We start from the raw sequence: 20,730 nt of genomic DNA on the forward strand, positions 1-20,730 counted from the left end.
CGCTGGAAAAATGGTGGGATCCTTCTATCGATACAGTAGATATCTCACTGCTTATGCAATTTTATCTATATAAGAGCCAGGTACGTCCAGGGATGAATTACTGTTGCCACATCTGGGCAGGAGCTGCTAGAAAGGACTTATCCTGCCTTGATAGAGTTCAAAATAGACTTCGTAGCCTCGTAGTCCTTTTCTCTTCCCTGCAACCTCTTTCTGATAGAAGAAATGTTGCGAGTTTGTCTCTGCTTTATTGTTATTTTCATGGCAAGTGCTCGACTGAGCTCCAATCTATGATCCCCCCTCGCCAGACTTTCACAAGAAACACCCGTCTAGCAGAAAACATTATCACTAATTTCCCCCACTCTTTATCTGTGCCTAAATCTAAACATAGATTCCATGAACAAAGCTTCTTTCTTAGAACTGCACGCCTGTGGAATTATCTTCTGTTTTCCTACTTTCCAGCTGACTACTGTATGGTTGTCTTCAAGTCTAACGTAAACAAAATCTTGATGAACCATTCCATATAAGTTAACAAATTTACCGAATTTCCATTACTAATGATTACTATATTATCCAATTTCTACTGTACACTTTTAACCCTTATCCTCGGGTAGCCTCTGAACCTTGATAAGTGGTGATGCCTATGTTAAAAAAATAAAATAATAAAATAAAACACCTGTAAGATATGGTGACTCTTGTGATTAAGAACTAGCATTTGACAAACAACTGACTCTGCAAGCATTCATTTAAGGAAATTCAAATTAAATAACACACCCCCATGTTTTTTTTTTTGTTTTTTTAAACAGGTTAAGTAAATCAGCAAATCTTCTTTCAAATAATATTCAGCAGTATCAATAGAATCTAAATGCAGTCGAACAAAAGAGTGACATTATGGACAATTTTTTAAAGTGAGGCTATTTGTATTAACTAGTAGATGTCTCAACTCTGCTTTGACTAGAAATATTTATACATTTATTTTTGTGCCGCATTTATGCTTTAATGTTATTTTTATTATGAACTGGCCTGGGTGCCCAGTGTTGCATGGGTGTTTGGCAAAAAAAAAAAGGTGGTAGTAGGCAGCCATAGGAAAAGAATGTGAAAAAAAAAAATGTGATGTCTTTGCCGTTGCGTCTATAGCCAAACTGGAAGTGATGAAGATTTAAATTAAGGCTAGTCAATCAAAAAAAGGGGATGATTTGTAGAAAAGTACCCAGTTGAAAGTGAACGAATTAATGCTTTCAGCCAATTTTTTTATTTTTTAATGTCTGAAGAGTCGAGTTTAAAAACAATACCGATCTCATGAAAATCCGTCACCTGTCAAAAATTTTAGGCAGGCATACATACATTTAAACAGACAGGTGAGATTTATATTATGGACTAGAAGGGGTGCCCGGCATTGCCTGGGTGTTTGGAGGTGTAAAAGAAAAAAAAAGTTTTGGTAGGCAGGTAGGCTCGAACCTGAAGCCTTGAGGCAAAGTCGGTAAAAAGAAAGCCTGATAACTTACCACGACACTAAGAGGGCAGAGAAGTGAAAATGGTTGAAATTAAACTTCTAAAAAAGCAGGTGCTTCAACGAACGTCAACGCCTGCTTTTCTAGGTCAAACATCACGCCATAGAGAAATGAAATCACAGTGCTAATGTTGTAATTTTGTAACATAAAAGTTGCTCAAATAAAAGATAGACGACCTAGTTTCATAAATTGGAGATATTATAATCTAGGGAGTATATAAAAAGTTGTAAGAATAAGTGGACCCACCCTCCTGAAAAAAGTTTTCGGTAGACATACAAAAAAATTGCACATGCACACACATTTTTGCTTTTTATAATAGATGTCTGTGCAAAATTATGTTCAAATTTTTTCTTGGTCATGTTAAAAATAATAAGAGATTAAGAGCTAGAGTGCCTTTTTTTTTTTTTTTTTTTTTTCCTTAATTTAATGAAAAATGATTTGTAAACATTACTAAAATCACTATACAACGTTAATAGTGCTAATACTATTTTCTTTCAAAAGAAAAAAAAATCATTGTCTGAGGTCCTGATTTCCTCAAATTTGATAAAGAGAACAAACAAACAAAAAAATTCACTTAATATTTTAATTCTAAATGGCTTAGTTGGATATTTTACAAAATCAGTGAATTATGGCCTGGCCAAGGTTCAAAATTTCAACCCCTGTCTCTAATTGCATGTTAAATTACTAAAGAAAACTTATTTATTTTTTGTTGAGTCAAAAGGCAATCAGGGGTTAGGGAGGTTAAGGGAAATGTTGACGCCTAAAAGTTTGTTTATATTTAAGCACTAGCCGATTTACCCGAACTTTGCTACGGATATATTTGTATTACACAATACTAATTGGCATTTTTTAATATTTATGTAATTACAGGTTCAAAACCAAAACTTCTGGGTAAACGACATTTCTTGTTTTTCTTTTATTAGCTAATATGTTGATTGATTTTGAAGTTCCTGTTCTTGAAACTGCCACATAAAACATGCCGTGACTGAAACATGGGTTTGTCAGATCAATTCCGATAACTTTGAATGTTTGCCCTTGACTCTTATTAATGCTCATAGCAAAGCAGGGCCTCACTGGAAACTGCAGCCTCCGAAAAGCAAAGGGCAACTCGCTATCACTTGGCATCAGTGGAATTCTCGGAATGAGTACAGTTTGACCTTTATAAGCCCCAAATGTAGTCATTGCTTCAATCAAATTGTTATGCAATCTAGTTACAACACATCTTGTTCCATTAGTTGTTTTTGGTGGCTCTAATGATCTTAAAATCATGATAGGACAACCAACTTTAACTTTTAGAAGATGGAAAGGCATTCCAGAAAGCTCAATTGAATTCAAGAACTCTGTAGGATATTTCACATCATCTTCATCTACAGTAGTGTCAATAGATTTGTAAAGTTAGAGTTAGATTAAATAGGGGTAAATTAGCAGTGATGATGTCAAAAATGTGAAAAAGATACCACTGGTAAAAATGTAAACGAAAGTTCTACATTACGTAGAAAAAAAAAACTGTACAGGTCCGTTTTCAGTTTGTGTTACTCCCAAAAATGTAAATTAGGATTTTTGTGGATAAACTATGCTTGATTGTGTATATAAAAAGTACCCCATTTTTAATAAAGGAAGGACTTTCACATAAAAATTTAATAAACAAAAGATACGGCAAAAATTGAATTACACTTGTAAATCATATCTAAAAAATAGCACGGTTCGTAAACTGCAGAAGTACTAAACAGATAAAAACACCCGCATTTTTGTACTTCTGCAATTATTTTTCTTTGAGTGACGCTGAGACATAAAGCGACACCCCCCTCCCCCCGAAAAAAAAAAACCCATAATTACGTCGAAACTCTCCCACACAAATATATATTATCAACTAAATCAATTACCCAGACAGGAAAACATAAGATCTTTCTCAAAAGAAAATCGAAGAAAAAAAAGTGAAAAAAAAAAACGCATAGGAATATATCTGATATAAAAAGCATTGCTTTACCTTGTTTCTTTTTCAAAGTATTATGGAAACGATAATAAAATTCAGACAGTCAAGTGAATAGTTGAAAAATGATTTTAAAATCGTCCGTAGGAAATAAATTTTAACCTTTTGGTAAACGTGCTCACACCTTACAATGAATCAACCGAGCCGAGCCGAGACTTTAATAGAGGGCTAACGATTTAAAATATTTCGTCGAAAAATAAAATCATCCTTAGCCTAATTATTTATTTTTTTTTATCAATATTTGTAACTTTTACATTTATAGAAAATAAATAATTAAAACAAATCATTTTATCACCATATCTCTCGATTTGGTTAAAAACTATATTTGTTCATAACCGGAAGTGAAATATCAGTGAAAATTACTTAAAATGTGCCAGTTTAGCAAATAGTACAAAATAACTTGAATTAAAATAATTTAAATAAATTAACTTTAAATAATATTCTTAAATAGAACAATTACATCAATTACATTACTATAATCAGTAATTTTAATTGAGCGAATTATTTAAAAAGATTTTCTTTAATATAATATGCAAATTAGATTAGTTCTATTATGTACATTGCCTTCAATATAGTGTATATATATTGATCGTGATGCTATTTATTTATATAGAAAATCTTATAGTAAATAAAATTTATATAGATAACTGTTTTCAGCAGGAAGTTTTATATATATTAATCAAATTGTGAACAAATAAACAAACAGACAGGATTACGGATTCATATATATAATAGATTATAAATAATTATTTCCTTGATAATGGAATTATTTATAATCCTTAAACATGCGTAAAGTATGAACGTTTGTGTTTTTCATCCCCATTTTCCATTTGTAACAAATGTAGACTTTCATTATATAAAAATTTTCCCATGAAAATAAACTGTGAAAGTGTCTGCTAATGAAAATTATTGGGTCAGAGAATATATAATTAGTGAAATCGATTGGAATTATGTTATGTAAAGAACCCCTGAAAATGTTTGTCATTCACTAGCTAGACAGAATCAAACATCGATTTATCAGGCACATTGCTATAGCAGTTTAACTTTGAAAATTGACTGATTATTCTATATATATTGGATTTTATTTACTATTTTGTTGTGACCAAGTTGATAACAAGTTTAAACATTTTTATTTTTCCAACTGTTTGAGTGAACTTGCAAGCATGATACAGAGAAGTAGACTTAGTAGATCCAAACATGTATGGTTCTTTTCATGTGCTTTCGATCTTTGCAATTGTAATGAAGAGGCATCTTGTTTATTTGGAATTTTTATTGTTTTAGTCCCTTGTTTTGAAAGGAAAAGTTGATTAATTTATTCATTTTAGTTTTTATTTATTATTAATTCATCTTCAAAACGTTTCAGATGTTGGTACCTATGTTATATGTATTATACATAAGAAAGCAACCTAACATAACACTGCATTTAACATAGATAGCAATATCTTAGAAATTTTCAACAACTAAACCTTCTAATGTATAAAGTTCTTTTTTTGAATTCTCTACTTTTGTTGTCCATAACTTAAAACTTAAAAAATCTATATTTTATCATGATTCGTTATTAAAAAAAATTTTTTTTTTCCTCATCAGTGCAACAGATTTTTAAGAACAGAAAATTGCCATTCACTTCACCTTTTTGTTGGAGGGGGAGGGGTAACCATTTAAAATAATAAGGGAATGAACTCTGAATTCCTTTAGGCATGGTTGTGTTCCTTGAGGGAAGAAAATCAATGCTGCTTAGTTCTGTAAGATCTTTTAATATTGTGATACAAATCAAATAAAATCATTTCAACTTTTGCCATCTCTAACTTAATCAGCAGTTTATCTTGATGATTGATGCAGCATGTTAAGAACAAAAATTCTCGTTGATTTTCTTCAAAAAGTAATTCTGCTAAGCGTCCTTATTTTTCAAAATTGATTCATAATTATTTACTCTTTATTAATTTTAATTAACTAGCTGCCTCTATCTGGCATTACCCAGGAGTATTTTTACTTTTTTGCAGTTAGAAAAAAATGTAAATATTGTAACTTAAATTTTTTTTACTTTTACTGTGAACGTCTCCTCAATTTTTCTAAGTCGCATTGACCCATCTGACTTAAGTTAGATTGTGTTTACAATTGTGAACACAGATGTCGGTGTTAACAAGTCTCTCTTTCTCTTATTGCAGTATATTTAAAGAAAACGCTGAAAAATATTTTTCATAAAGCTAAAGTAACAATTTAAAGTAGTTTAGCATTCATTACTTGCTTTGAGCATAGAAATATTTACAAAGCAAATTTGAATGCAATGGTCTTGATGATAAAGATTCCTCAGATTTCAGTTTCTTTGGAATTAGTAGAGGTTATGATATTGGCACAGTCTTGCATTAGAAAATTAATTATCAGATTAGCATTGAATTCGATCTGACATCAATAAAGCAAAATTCAGTTTCTTATTAAAAGCCCTAAAAGACCAAAATCAGAATTCAAGACTTAGTTTAGTATCATTATATCTTGATTGTAATCTTTATGAGGAGACAGTGTTGGAAAACGCTTCTATTCTGGATGTGCATGTGTATATAATAATTGTGTTCGTTAGATTTTGCTTTTGATGCTGTACCATGTTTTACCAATAATAAAATAACTGACCATTCTTTGAAAACTAAACTATAATAATATATATTATGATTCATATCATAGGTAGCCATGTAGTAATCTTTTTGAAATAAGTTATTCTAAATTCTATCAAATCTAATTTTAATATATAATTGGCATATAATCTCTTTTGAAATTAAGAATATTTTTCTTATTGAATGCTATAATTTTCATTGAGAGGATATTTCATCTTTCTCTTTTAGTGGGCCTTGGTTTCAACATACGGGGTGGCGTAGACATGCCTCTTGCTTGGGATACTGGTATTTTTGTTGCTCGAATCAAAGAAGGAGAAGCTGCACATAAGGATGGACGGTTGCAAGAAGGTGATAAAATTCTAGAGGTAACATTTTGCATATCTATGTATATGTACAATTTGTTTTTCACTCATTCCCTTAACATCCCATACTGCCTGAAATCCTGCTTACCACGAGTGATGTTCGTATTCCTGCACAAAACTAAAATGATAATCCTTTGTTTAAATCTATTTTTAAATATTTTTAAAACTGTAGAGTTGAAAAGTAGTAACTTTTACCTGTCTACCTGATATTTACATCTGTGTTGTAATTATTTTCATATTTCTATTTGTCTATAGCAGTTAAACGTTTTTCCATGATTTTTTATTTATTTTTTTTCACTTTTGTTCACCCCCAAATAAAACATTGCTATTGAAACGTAAGGGCCTATTGTGATAGGGATCAAGGGGCAGCCTCGATGGGGAGGGGGGTGAGTAGCAACATTTAAATTTCTGTATGTTGGTACGATTGGGGAACAGGGAGGGAATTCCAAAGGTAAGAAATCCAAAGAAAGAAGCTATAAGAGTAAAAGATTTTATGATTTCTGGGGACCTCTAGAGGTGGGATTTTGCTGCTGGTTGGAGGAGTCAAAAGTATTTTTGTTGAAGAGGTACAATGCAGTAAGTTTCAGAGCATGTTCTGATGCAGTACTTTTAAAACAAGTATAGGGATGCAACACTGCAGCAAAGTGACAGTGTTTTTATGTAATGTCTACTTTTGATAACTCAATTTGTTCAATAGCATTAATACCGAATTAGCTGCAGGCAAAGTATCAGGTTTGGGATTAGATAACTAGAGCAATATATCAGTTTCTTCGATCTGTACTATTGACTTATAAAACTTCAAAGATTTATCATCGGATGATGAACATGAATTGCTTATGGAATGGATTAATGTTTTTTTTTGTTTTTTGTTTTTTTATTTAAAAGTAAAACATTTTTACTAGGACTCTACAACAAATTGTAGGACAACTGCTCCTGCTGATTCTCTACTCGTGATATTTAGGCACAACAAAATAAAAGCTTGTTCAGATATTTTTTATATGTAAAATATTTATCATCAAATTGATGTGAATTATAAATTGTGAAAAAGTAAATTGAGTTTATATGAGAACATCTTTGTTTATACACCTGTGCCTTTATCATAAATTGCGTGAAGGTCAGTGATGTGTTATCATGTATGTTTTATTTATTCACCATTATTATTACTAATTCACAATAATCAGGTGTTCAGGACAAATTTAACACTATAAGAAAAGGAAAAAATGTCTTGCCGAATAATTGATGCATTATTAAATTTCAAAGTGTATCTCTTTTGCAGAATAAATTTCATATGAAGAAGTCTACCTTTAGTTTCCACCTTGGCCTTCAGGTGTAACTTGAACCTGAAACATGTCCTTTGAGAGATGCTTGAAGACTTATTTGATTATGACAATCGGCTCGTTCTTGGTGTTATAGGTGGTAGTTGGTATCTTTCTCAGCTGGGCTCTGCACATAATAGTCCATGAGTTTGCAGCTAGACAAGTTGGGCACCAGTAAAGTTGTGGAAATTCTCAGACCTTTACTTCTGGGTTTTTCCATCTGTGTAAGATGGGGCCTTGTTCTGCTGCCATACATATGGCTTTTCCACGGCTGAGCACTTAAAATCAACAACTCAATATCACCATTTAAATTGAGTTTGAGTAGATTTTTTAAAGGGGGTGGCATAACTTAGTTTTCACTGAAAGCACACCAACAAACCATGACAGTTTGAGGGAAATTGGTCTTCATGATGTGTAGGCATGCGGACTATAAGCTAACCACTTGTTCTGCACGTTGTACAATCGGTCCTGAAGAATCAGAGCATCTTCGACCTAGTGATGTTCTTTGTTGAAGAGTTTCTCTGCTTTTGTAAGGCGTTTGGGCAGGGGGGCATTGATTGGGAATCTTGTATGAGGAGTTTACTACTTTCTTCATCTGCATTGCACATTTTACAATTTCTTGACAAATTTTATGGTGGGGACACAGAACACCTATGATCCTTCCTGCTAACGATTGCTTCCACATCTGTCGTAATTTTCCAGTGTACATCTTCAAGGTATTCCAGGAGCACTGAGCGGTAACTAATATGTCCAAATTTTTTTCATCCGGCACGAATCATGATGCAGGTCACTCTCTAAACTCACTATTAGATAAAAATGCACTTTATGACTATTAAATATGGTAAATCATTCTGAAATGAAAGATTATAAAAAAATATCAAATTTAGTTTGAACTTCCTGTAGAACATTATATTAAAGAACAGTTTTTTTTCCAATGCTGTCAGATTTTATAATAATCTGCCAAAAGGTTAAGCATTTTACACATTTAACTGAAAGATACCATCTTTTATCATTTTATTTTTGTTTGTTATTCCTTACAAGAATTTGAACATAAAAAAAGGGTTAATCAAATATTTGAAGAAAAAGGTATTTTCTATTTGGGTCTGTTTTTTTTTTGTTTTTGTTTTTTTTTGTTTTTTTTTCACCTTCAAATCAATACATTTTTTCAGTAGGAATAAAGAAATTGAAAAACAAGAATCTTTATATATAGCTTACAATTAATTGCGAGTAGAATGTCGACATTCTCTGGTTACACAACAATCTTAAAGATGCATTAAACCCCCCTTCTCCCAACCCCAACTGGGAAGGAGCAAAAGGTAGAACATCTGTTCATATTGATTGTCGAGTCTGTTTTCATGCTTTTTCTTCAATCAGTAATGTAATTCTGAAATTGCTTTTCATACTTTTCTTAATCAGCAAACTTTAAAAACCATACAATGTTTACAATTCACATTTTGGCTTCAACCTTACAATTATCACAAAAATCAGTTGCATTCCAAACGCAATGTGTACCCACACTCCTGACGTGTTACAATCTAGATTATCATTTCTGTTCACTAGTGATCCTGCTTTTTTTAATCAACTCTGGATAATCTTGTTATATTCTATTGAACAGATCTTTGTTCATTTACGATTCTGTCACTTACATTTTACAGAGATATATGTAAATTTTTTTTTTTTTTTTTGTTTAGTAAACTGACCAAATTTTATATTTCCACAAACAACTTGTTAAAAAATGAAAAACTTTCTGGAAATATATCTAAAGAATGTATATTTTTAAAATGTCTCCTTTTCAATTTTGTATTTAGTACAATTCTGATAAAAAGTAATTGTTTTAATCCACCAGTAAAATTCCATTTATCTATTTTTGACAATGAAATTATAAAGAGCTGAATTATTCTGATTCTTTCTGCTGCATGACATAACTGTCATCTACTTTTCCAGAACCATTCTATACAATGAAAGACATTTTTCACATATCAAATGTTGAAAAGAACCATTTTGTTTTTCATTAAATGTTTTACTAATATACACATCCTCCCCTGCTTAAAATTATGCTTTCCTAGTGTTCACATTCATTATTTACATAAAATAATGATAAAATAATCATAAAAAAATATAGAATTACATTCAGTAATTTAATCTTTCATGCATAAGTTATCATTTCTGATGATGTTAAAAAAATATCTAACATACTTTTTATTATGCTGTATATGTAGGTTTGACACCCATAAAAAAATACAAGTAAACACTAGTAAAATGAAATTAATTCATCATAATTTTTACTCTATATTGAAGAGGAAGTATCAGGGTTTAAATCCTGTGTAAACATTATTTTACAGTGAATAAAACCGACAAAATTTGATTTGAACGTCATAAAATAACCAAAACATTTAAAAAAATGAGAATATAACATGGTATCGCAGATATACAAAAAACAGATTTTATAAAACATTAAAAAAACTTATTTTTAAAGCTTTTGTTCAATCATTATTTCATTGAAATATAACAGTAAAAGTCTTTCCTTTGGCTTGAAATATAAAAAAAGACATAGATAGGATATCCAGAAAAAGGTTATATTTTAGCAGACAGCAACTAAAACAATTAACTTTCAGTTTGATATAGAACCTGTTAACTGACAGAATTTCCTTTATCAATTTTAATTCCTAAAACTAAGCTTTTTTTTTTTTTTAATCTTAACTAAAAAATGTTATCAGAAACTTTTTGTATGGACTGAAAGACACATTTTTATTCAATATTAACAGATTGTAAAATATGCCATGCAGAAAGAAATTTAATTAATCGTAACTGTTTCATTACTTGGTTTAGAAATGGTATTTTTGTTCTGACAAAAAAAATGAGTAACACTACGATTTTTATCTGTGACATACGGGAAAATTATTGTCATCGGCCTTACGTAGAAAAAAATTATTCATGTTTGATTTGTAAATATATTTTTTGATTATTCACTTCAAAAATGGTGTCAATTTAAAAAAAAAATTAATTATTAACAGTAAGGTTGGCTGTTTATTCATAAGTTTTAAGAATGAATCTTCCATATTTTTGTTTTTCATGAACTTTGAAAAAATTCGATCTATATATCTATAAAAGTGAACGTGGCTGTGTGTCTGTACATTTTCCTACGCAATAACTCTGTCAATTTTCAGTCTACAGACTCGAAATTTGATATACAGGGTACTGAAATTTGGGAAAATCTTTGAGATCGGTTTTCGGCCAGAAATTTGGCTGTTAAGGGGTCAAAGTTCAACGATTTGACCTTTGAGAACTCTATCAAACTCTTCCGACAATTTTGGGTCTAAACACTTGAAATTGTAGATATAGGTTCCTTGGACATGGATCTAAGTTAATAACTTGATTTGAGCTCCAAACAATAAATGTTAAGGGGTCATAATAGGAGTCAAAGTTAAAAAAAATTGACCTTTTTTTTTTTTTTTTTTTTTTTTTTTTTTTTTTTTTTTTTTTTTTTTTTCAACATACACCTCCAAACATCCGGGCAACACCGGACATAAATGCTACCCCAAATAACTCTGTCAATTTTCAGTATAGAGACTTGAGATTTGGGAAAATCTTTTTAATCGGTTTTCGGTCAAAGTTGAAAGAGTTAACCTTTACAGATTCTACCAAATTCCTTCGCCAATTTTGGGTCCAAACACTTGAACTTTTAGATGTAGGTAACTTGGACATGGGTAAAACTTTGTATTTTGATTTGAGACCAAAATAATAAATGTTAAGAGGTCACAATTGGGGTCAACGTTAAAAGAAATTGACCTCTGTTGTCTCTACGAAATTACTCAGACAAATTTTGGGCTAAACATTTGAAATGTTACAGAAAGTGTATTCACACGTAGGGAAAGTTATGAATAGTACATAGGGCCCGAGCAAAGCCGGGCTGAACTGCTAGTCATTAATAAAAATAAGAAATAATTTTGGAAATCGTTTGAAATTACACAGGTAAAAACTGTTAAATGTAAATAAGAAAAATTTCCTAAAACTTAAATAATTTTAATGTTTTACACCTTTTTTTTTGTTTTATGTTTTCCAGAAAAATCGTATAAATCAGCAACATTTGTCACCCAAAATTAAATATATTTTATTTCATCATTCCAGTATGTTAAGATGTGAATCCCCCCCCAACCAACAATACACACACACACACACACACACACAAATTCTGATAAGATTGTGTTGGCAGGAGCAAGAGATTGGGCAATATACTAGAAATTTTTTTTGTATATTTTTTTATTTCAGTTTGTATATTGTGCAGCCTTTTTTTAAATAAGTCAGTAAAAAAAAAAAAATTGATCAATTATTTGATTTTTAAGAGAATTTTAAAAATTGCGTTTTCATTGTTTATGTCAAAATATGTAGAAATAACAAACATTTTTCCAGTTTTTAGCTGTTTGGGGATTTTTTTTAATTCATCTGTTTTATGAAGAGTAAAAAAAAAAAATTAGAATCTTTCTTGAGAATACTGCAAAAATTACGATGAATCAATTTTATTTTACAAGTTTTTACTGTTATGCGTTATGGAGGTTGAAAATTTCGCCTTTATTATGATTATACTTATGTAGATGATTTTTTCCCAAATTCATTTCAGGCAAGATAAGCCTGAGGTGATTGTTGAAGTTTCTATTTGTTTTTTTTGTTTATCAATTAAAATGGTTTTGTTTTTTTGTTTATCAATTAAAATGGTTTTGTTTTTTTGTTTATCAATTAAAATGGTTTTGTTTTTTTTTGTTTATCAATTAAAATGGTTTTGTTTTTTTTTGTTTATCAATTAAAATGGTTTTGTTTTTTTTTGTTTATCAATTAAAATGGTTTTGTTTTTTTTTGTTTATCAATTAAAATGGTTTTGTTTTTTTTGTTTATCAATTAAAATCATTGTTCAAGATTTAGAAAAAAAAGCATGTGTTGTACTCACTAATTTTTGCATGATGAAATGGAAGTAAATATAGTTATCCTCCACTTTATAATAAAGAGCAATGTGTGTGTTTCTCTTTGTCTGTCTGTTCCACTTTTTCTCTGAAACTACTGAGCCAATCTAGCTGAAATTTTGTGTGGACCTTTATGATAAGGTGCAACAAACTAAGTATTATGGTATCCTTTTGGTGCACGATTAGAGATTAGTATTTAATGCAAAAAGAAGCACAAATTAACCATATTTAATGATCAATTTGGCATAAAGCATTCATTCTAAGTCAACATGCTATAACTTTTGCTTGTTTTTAACAAGTTAATAAGTCTAGTGTGTGTGTAATGACAAAAATCTATATTCCAAATTTCATGTTGACCATCTTATAATTTGTTCCTTTAATTACATTGACATTTACAATTCTTGATAGTAACTGTTTTGTCGCGTAAAATCATTCATTTAATTATTATATCAATCAATGAATCTATTTTGCCCTTAACTCATCAGAAGAAATAGCAACTATCAATCCACCAAAAGAAAAGAAAATGTATTTGGGCATGATTACAAAATCCAAAAATTGGAAGAGAAGTTGCAATTATCTTTTATTTTATTTTCTGTTACGCCATTTTGAATTTACAAGTAAAATCACAAAAAAAAAATATCCATATTAATAAATTGTATTGATTTTGATATACACTACTAAAAAAATTCTATGTAGTATTTTATTAATTTATTATTTATAATTAATCTATATATATTTACTTAGATAATATTTTTAATTTTTGTTTTTCATGAACCTTGAAAAATTCAATCATTAATAAAACTAAGAATTAATTTCTGAAATCGTTTGAAATTACACAGGTAAAAACTGTCAAATGTAAATAACATGTCTATATATTTATTTTATACTAAACTAATTACAAAATATATATATTCTATTTCTCTATTTCCGGTTATACCATTTGTTGATTTCATCTGAATTTTAAATTCATATGTAATTCAGTTTTATTACTATTTTAATTAAATTTATTTTTACATAAATTATAATTATTTTATCGTCATTTAATTATTTTTCATTAATCTTAATTTTAATATAACATTTCCCTTTAGAATATTTTATCATAATTTGTTTAAATACAGTTAAATGATCGATAATTCACTCACTTATATATATATATATATATATATATATATATATATATATATATATTAGCAGAGTGATGCAACATTGCCTGTGATTGAATTATGATCAACAAATGTTTCACACCATATTTTTTTTATTGCTATCAAAATCTGTGAAATTTCCCATTTTTCAATTAAATTGATGGATTGCTTGCTCTAGTTGGGGACACATTGCGGTGCATCAGAAGAAAGCTTAACAAGCCTTCATGCAGTGACTTAATCAACAATACATTGTAGTCTATATTTCACTGTAGAGAATCTACTGTTGATTTTTATATATAATGGCTTGAATTAAAGTTTGAAATAAAAAGTCAAGTATCATGCTTCAATTATGCTCTAAACAGAAACATTAATTTCGAATACCTCTCAAAGCCCGGGTATTTGTAGGTGTGTGTGTTGAGGGGGGGGGTGTAAATCAGAACAAAAAGGAAACTTAACAATAGTGATTTTATAAAAAAAAAAAAAAAAAAATGGGGGGGGGGCATGTGGGCTTGAACCTGGAGCCTTGAGGTCTATAGACTGAGCCTGAACACCTGCGCTACGGCAACAATGTTAATGTAAGAGTAATTAAAATGAGTCAAGTCAAGGAGGTTTGATTGATAGGTGGACGCTTAATGAGGTCATCGCGGGAGTGTTACGCTTACGGGGCAGTTTTTTGCGTTTGTTTACTTTGTTTCACTGCAGGGCAGTTTGGGCTTTCCCAAGATGATGGGGGGGGGGGACCAGCTCTCCATTGAAAGGGGATTGTCCAAATTGAATAGCAATTGTCTGATATCAGGAAGAAACCACATTGATCAAAGCTAATTGCTTTTGGACATTCTGGTGATTGCGCTGGGGACGATGCAACAACCATATTAGTTTCACTTTTATTATACGAAAAAGGTGAATCTACACGCGCCAATCGAAAAATGTTGAATATTTAGCGTTTGAAAGTCGGGCAAATTAAATACACACGCGACCCCCGTTCATAACTCATAGATATTATGATTTTGACGTGATATAAAGTTTTAAAAATGAGCGACGGTCTCGAGAAGCCGCTAGAAAAGATCCTTTTGCGGACATACACAAAAAGCATACATACATACATTTTCGCTTTTATATATATAGATGGCTGCTCGATCTTCACGCATTTACATAAATCATTTATAATTTAGTTTAAAGTTATACAAATCAAAAAAATAATAAGTTCCATATAGATAAGTTAGCACAGTTACCTCTGGTGATGTTTACATCTAATGAAAATACTGTTTCTTCATTCTAAACCATCCGAGCCTTCTTTTTTTATCATTCCAATTAATAAAAATTATACTGGTATATTTGAAAAGGACAAATGGCGGCTAGCTTGCTGTTGAACACGTTAAGGTTGGGAAAATGAGTCCAAACTAAAACATTATACAATATACTGTTAGAAACCCACCGAATATATGTCAGCCTATGTCACGGTTACATATATTGAGTTTCTAATAGTATTTTGTATAATTTCTTAATTTGAATTAATTTTCCCAAACTTAACTTATCCAACACCATTTGTCTTTTTCAAATATACCGATAAACACTGCATGTTTTTCGAACCGATTAAACATTTTACATTAAATAAAAACACTAAAAACTTATCCAGTTAGGTAGAAAAGTAACTTATCTTACCTTTTGATAACATTTATGTTTTTTTTTTTGTTTTTTTTTTTTTGTTTTTTTTTTTTTTTTGACAACTTTTTCGAATTTGTGTATAGTAAAACAAACTCCAAAAATATGTAAATTGGGGGAGGGGACCATTACATAAACTTCCTTTGAATCTCTTTCTAAAAGAGTTTTGCTTTCTTGTGGGGGTAAGGGGGTTTATTATTTATACCAAATTTGCTTATTTTCATTATTGAAAACAACAAATACAGCGAGGATCGCAGAAAATCGTTCCTTTCAGCAACCAGGCATGCACGTCTACACGTCTTCCTTGAATTGGTTAAAATAGAATAAAACATGACGTTATTTCGATGACGTCTTCGTGGACAAAGCTACAGGTTGAACGTTCAAGTCCATGCATCATATCGTTTTGTTTTTTGGTTTTTTTTCTCAAGTTTTAACATTTACATACGGTTATTTATGTGATTTCGCTGTTTTTTATTTTCCTGTTTTTTTTTTGTTTTTTTTTTTTTTAGATGGGACATGCTTCCACCGGGCAATGCCCGTTAGCGGGTACTGCTAGTTTCAAATATTTAAGGGAATTGAGAAAGCAAATAGAAAGTCAGTCTTTACCTTCAATATATTTCTATAAGATTTTTTTTATCTGCTATGCTAATTTATACATTTTTTTTTCTTTTGTAAATTTTACACTTTGAGACTTTTGTTACTTTCTACTGTTTTCCATTTATGATCCTGGAATTTTTTAATCTTTAGTTATTTCTATAATAGTCTGTTCTTTTGAAAAATGTGAAAATTCATCACTCATCAAAAGTTTTAAATCAAAAAAATATCTGATTAATTGTACTGAAATTCTGAAAAACAAATGACACACATGCAAAACCCCAATAAACATCTTTTAGACATAATATTTATAAGTTTCAGTATGAAACAATGCGCACAAAATAAATATCAAAGAAAATAGAATAGGACTTCCTTTGTAGCATATATAATGATCTTTTTTTTTTTTTTTAACAGCCCATGTTTTCTTGTTAAAGTTTTTTAAATTTTAATATAAATAGAAATTGACAGCACACTGATGCTGTAATTTGTACTAACTCATAAAACTTCAATGTGTTCTTTCAGCTGCTAAAAACCCTTGACTACTTATTATCCTCAATTTGTCCTTAACGCATCTAATTCCTTTATATACAAATTAATGCATTTATATTTAACTAAACACTGAAAATATGTTCAATAGTTTCTGCTTCAGAAGACAAAAAATATTTTTCCTCCTCTTTTTACAATCTTTGCAATTTCATAAATACATTCCTTTTTTTTTTTTTTTTTAATCTCAATTTCACACATTTTAAAGTTAGTCTGATGAAATTACTTTTTGAAAGAGTTTTGCAACCCCCATGCCCCAATGTCTGGTTTGATGAGTGGCGGTCTCAACAAAGTTTTCTCGGATAGAATTTTAGTCTTTTTTTGTTGCGCTATCACAAGTCATTCTAAAGACAAACTGTTTTTTCTACTCTCTCCAATCGATGTATGCACCAAAACCAATATTTATAAAGAATTAAGCACAACCCTGATTTTCAACTAGTCACTGACAACCAAGCTACCATCTTCAGTTTGTATGTCATTAACAAGCTCTCAAAGAATTTTTTTTATATTTTATTTGCAGGTTAATGGGAAAAATTTAGAAAATTTACCGCATAATGAAGCTGTAAAAATATTCTTGTCTGCTGGCAATGTAATAAAACTTAAAGTACAACATGGTGCTATGGATAAACTTATGGTGAGTTTTTGACATTCAAAAATTTTGCTTAATTGAATTTTCTTTTTAACCACACTTTATACGAAGTTGTTTGCAATGTCTGTTATTCATGAGCTTAAGTATATTGCATCGTAGATTGGGATGAAAATAAATGCATGGAAGACAAAACACTTCAGTAGTTCTTGAAGAGGTTGAGTGTCAAACATTGTGACGCCATTATCACAGCCACAGATCAAGGTAGAGCTGACATGAAAGTGCTAATTGACCTTGCATGTCATGTTTTCTGCCAACTCTATTCCTGGATCTGGTCAAGATCTGAGATGAGGCACAGCACCAGAGTAAAAATCTACCAAACACTAGTGCCAGCGAGTTTTGACCTATGAGAGTAAACGATGTTGGGCGATTGGATAATTTTGACCATTACTGCAGATGTCTCATCAGACATCTGCGATGCTCTGAACACCTTGCTTCCCCAAGCTTGGATCTATTGAAGTTCTGGTATCTAGAAACTAATTTAGTGAACACAGACATAATTATCAACCATTTTGCTAACATCCATTTGAATCACCTTTTTGATCTACACGTGTCTAAACACATTGCCTGCGTCAGTTGTTTGCTGCTGAGACACCGTATCTTTTAAACCCTCATGCTTCCCGAAATTCACGAACATTACATCTTCCATACACGCACTTTTGATCAGTTATAATACACCTGAGCACTGAGTACAATGATTTCATTGTTATTTACTCACTAAGTTTTTATATACAAGACATTATTGGTGATTGCTCATTCATAATGACCAATCTGAGTGAAAAGTCTCCCCAGATTTCCAGTATTCTATAACTCTTTTGATAACAACTTTAATTCATTTTGCATTATTGCAACAGCCATTTACTATTGATTTTTCACTCGCAACACTCATTGGTTCTACTGGAATTTGAGTAGCAATAAGCCTCCACACAGTTCCAGTTCAGATTAGGTTGATGCTCCCTTTTTCTCTCTTCCTGGTCTTTCCATCCATCTTGACCTTTCACAACCATTTTATGTAATATTAGCTAAGGTTGGTGTAATTGTAGTTTTGTTTTATTATTTGGTAAGAGATTTCGTTGGCAAGAGATTTAAGACAAAAATGGCTCAATAACTGCATTCTGATTTTCCTCTTTTTTTAATTGCAGAGAGAGGCAGCAAGCCGAAGCAAAGCAGACCCTGAAAAGAAGGAAAGCATGACAGACTATGTTGTCCCACTTCTATTAGTGACAACAGCATTGGCTGTGATCTCTGTTAGTGCTTTCTTTGTACATAGACGCTTCTTTAGATAATAACTGTATGGATTCTGCTTTTAGTTACTTTGCTATGAGGACATAACTTATTTCTAGACTTGGAAGGCAATTGGAATTTGTACTCACACTTGTATTATCCGTAAAAAGCTTTATCCTTTGTTTGACAGTTCTGTTCTCTTTCTAAACGACTGCAACATCTTACTATCCAAACATTTAGTATGAGATTTTTTTTTAGAAATGAATTTAAATAGGAGACTATTCAGCTGCAATTGTGTTGAGATTGTTTTGTGAAAATGTTAAAAAAGAATTAGGATGTAAAAAAAAAAAAAAACAAGTTTTTAATATTTTAACAATTATTGAAATTAAATCAAAATGAACAATTTTTTATCAGTTTTTTATTGTTATATTTAGTTAATGATTTTATTGCTGATAATTTATCATTCAAATTACTTTAACTAGTTCGTTTTTTGTGTAAAATTTATTGAATTGTTTGAAAAAAAAAAAATAGTTTCTAGAAATAATTTTATCACAAACATTCAATAAACAGAAAAAAAATCCATTAAGGCTTCACTGTCTAATATTTCTGTTCAATTATTTTAAACTTCAAATGTGTTAGATATTCTTTAAGTAGGTATCCCAAACCAATATATTATTTCCATCATACTTAAAAACTTTTGATGTGGCCATAAAAATCTTTGCAAAACAAATATAATCAAATTTATTTGGGTAGTTCAATTAGCAATCATTCAAAATTTGTTAGAATATTAGAAAATTTGCCATCTTGTGTGCTATTGGTTTACAAGCTCATTTTTAGTGTATAAAAATATAGGCTTCAAATAAGTGAAAAATTCTTACAATGTAGTGTCATCTTGTAAATGGAAATTATAGCAAAAACAATATTAAGTCAAACCAGCTTAAACATAGGAAAAAATTCAATTACCCTTTTTAAAAAATATGAAAAAATCAGGAAAAAACAACTTTAACTGTCCATAGGATTCATTTTAACACATTAGATATATACTTAGATTGAGTAAATCAACAATAAAAAACCCTTTTATTTTGATTATGTAAAATGGACAAACAATTTGATAATGGGGCAAAAATTGGAGTATTTTATTGAGTTTTCAACTGAAACCCTATCTTAAATCCACCATGTTATTGATGAGTAGGCCCTTTTCTTTAAGATGAAACTATTTTTATATACTGTACTGATATGCAGAAGTTTAAATGTAACATAAACAAATATCTTGTTCATCTTCCCTAAGCATGGTCCCAAATGTCCCTTATGTCCATGTGGTGATATACCTTGTTTTGGGTGAACGTGAGTAAAAAAAAAATAAATAAATAAAAATATTGCACACGTTTGTAAAACAAACATCTTTCATATACACAAAATAAAGCATCCTTTAACCTAACTTTAATAGTTTAGAGAAAAAAAATTTTGACACAAAAGAAAAGTTTAAATTTTGTTTACATCCAAATTTTTTCAAATAAACATGATCTCACAAGTTGAAATTGAAAGTTGGAGAAAATTCCACTATATTTACCCATTTTCACACTTAAAACTCTGCTGGTTTGTGAAACCTACTTTAAGTTTTTATCTTTCATTATTTGATATCAAAACAGATATAATCTTCCTGACTACATTTCAATGTACATCTTTGGATACTTAGTTTAGCTACAAAAATTTACTCAATTATTTTTCTATGATTGTCTACTCTGACTATTAAAAAAAATTAATACTTTTGAAGTGTTATCTTTGAAGTTTTCATTTAGCACTAACTGCTAGCTACAAATTTTTGCCAAATAATTATACATATCTGTACAATTAAAGAAATGTAAGGTGAAACAAAAATGAATCTATCTGAAGTTTTTATTCATTCACCTTCTCAGAAAAGTGGCGACATGATGAGTCTGTATTATTGTGGTTAAATATTTTCTAACAAAGACAACAGTATAAGGATTTAGAGCCTTATGCCAGCCAAGTTGGTTATTCACTTTACCACAGAAGACACCCAAAATATTTTAAACTTAGTTTCAAAACCAACACTAACTCTTACAAGTGGAAAACTGATATTAGAGTATTTTTAAAAGGCTTAATTTCTTTGAAGCTAGAAATGCCATTGTTTTGTCTTTTTCAAAGTTGATCATTTTTAAGT

At 30.2% G+C, this 20,730-nt stretch overlaps 1 protein-coding gene across 1 annotated transcript in view; it reads left to right on the top strand.

Annotated features, from left to right (window-relative positions):
• The window catches only part of LOC145255750 (synaptojanin-2-binding protein-like), a 60,499-nt gene extending 40,706 nt beyond the window's left edge, over positions 1 to 19,793 (top strand). Inside the window, exons 2-4 of the mRNA XM_080114396.1 lie at positions 6,333 to 6,469; positions 17,199 to 17,312; positions 18,467 to 19,793. Coding sequence (XP_079970522.1) covers positions 6,333 to 6,469; positions 17,199 to 17,312; positions 18,467 to 18,610 — 395 coding nt within the window. The 3' untranslated portion in view covers positions 18,611 to 19,793. The remainder of the gene's footprint in view (positions 1 to 6,332; positions 6,470 to 17,198; positions 17,313 to 18,466) is intronic.
• Positions 19,794 to 20,730: the final 937 nt, after the last annotated feature.

This window comes from Euprymna scolopes, chromosome 31 (genome assembly GCF_053919585.1).
Source record: "Euprymna scolopes isolate OS-2025 chromosome 31, ASM5391958v1, whole genome shotgun sequence".
NCBI classification, from domain to species: domain Eukaryota; kingdom Metazoa; phylum Mollusca; class Cephalopoda; order Sepiida; family Sepiolidae; genus Euprymna; species Euprymna scolopes.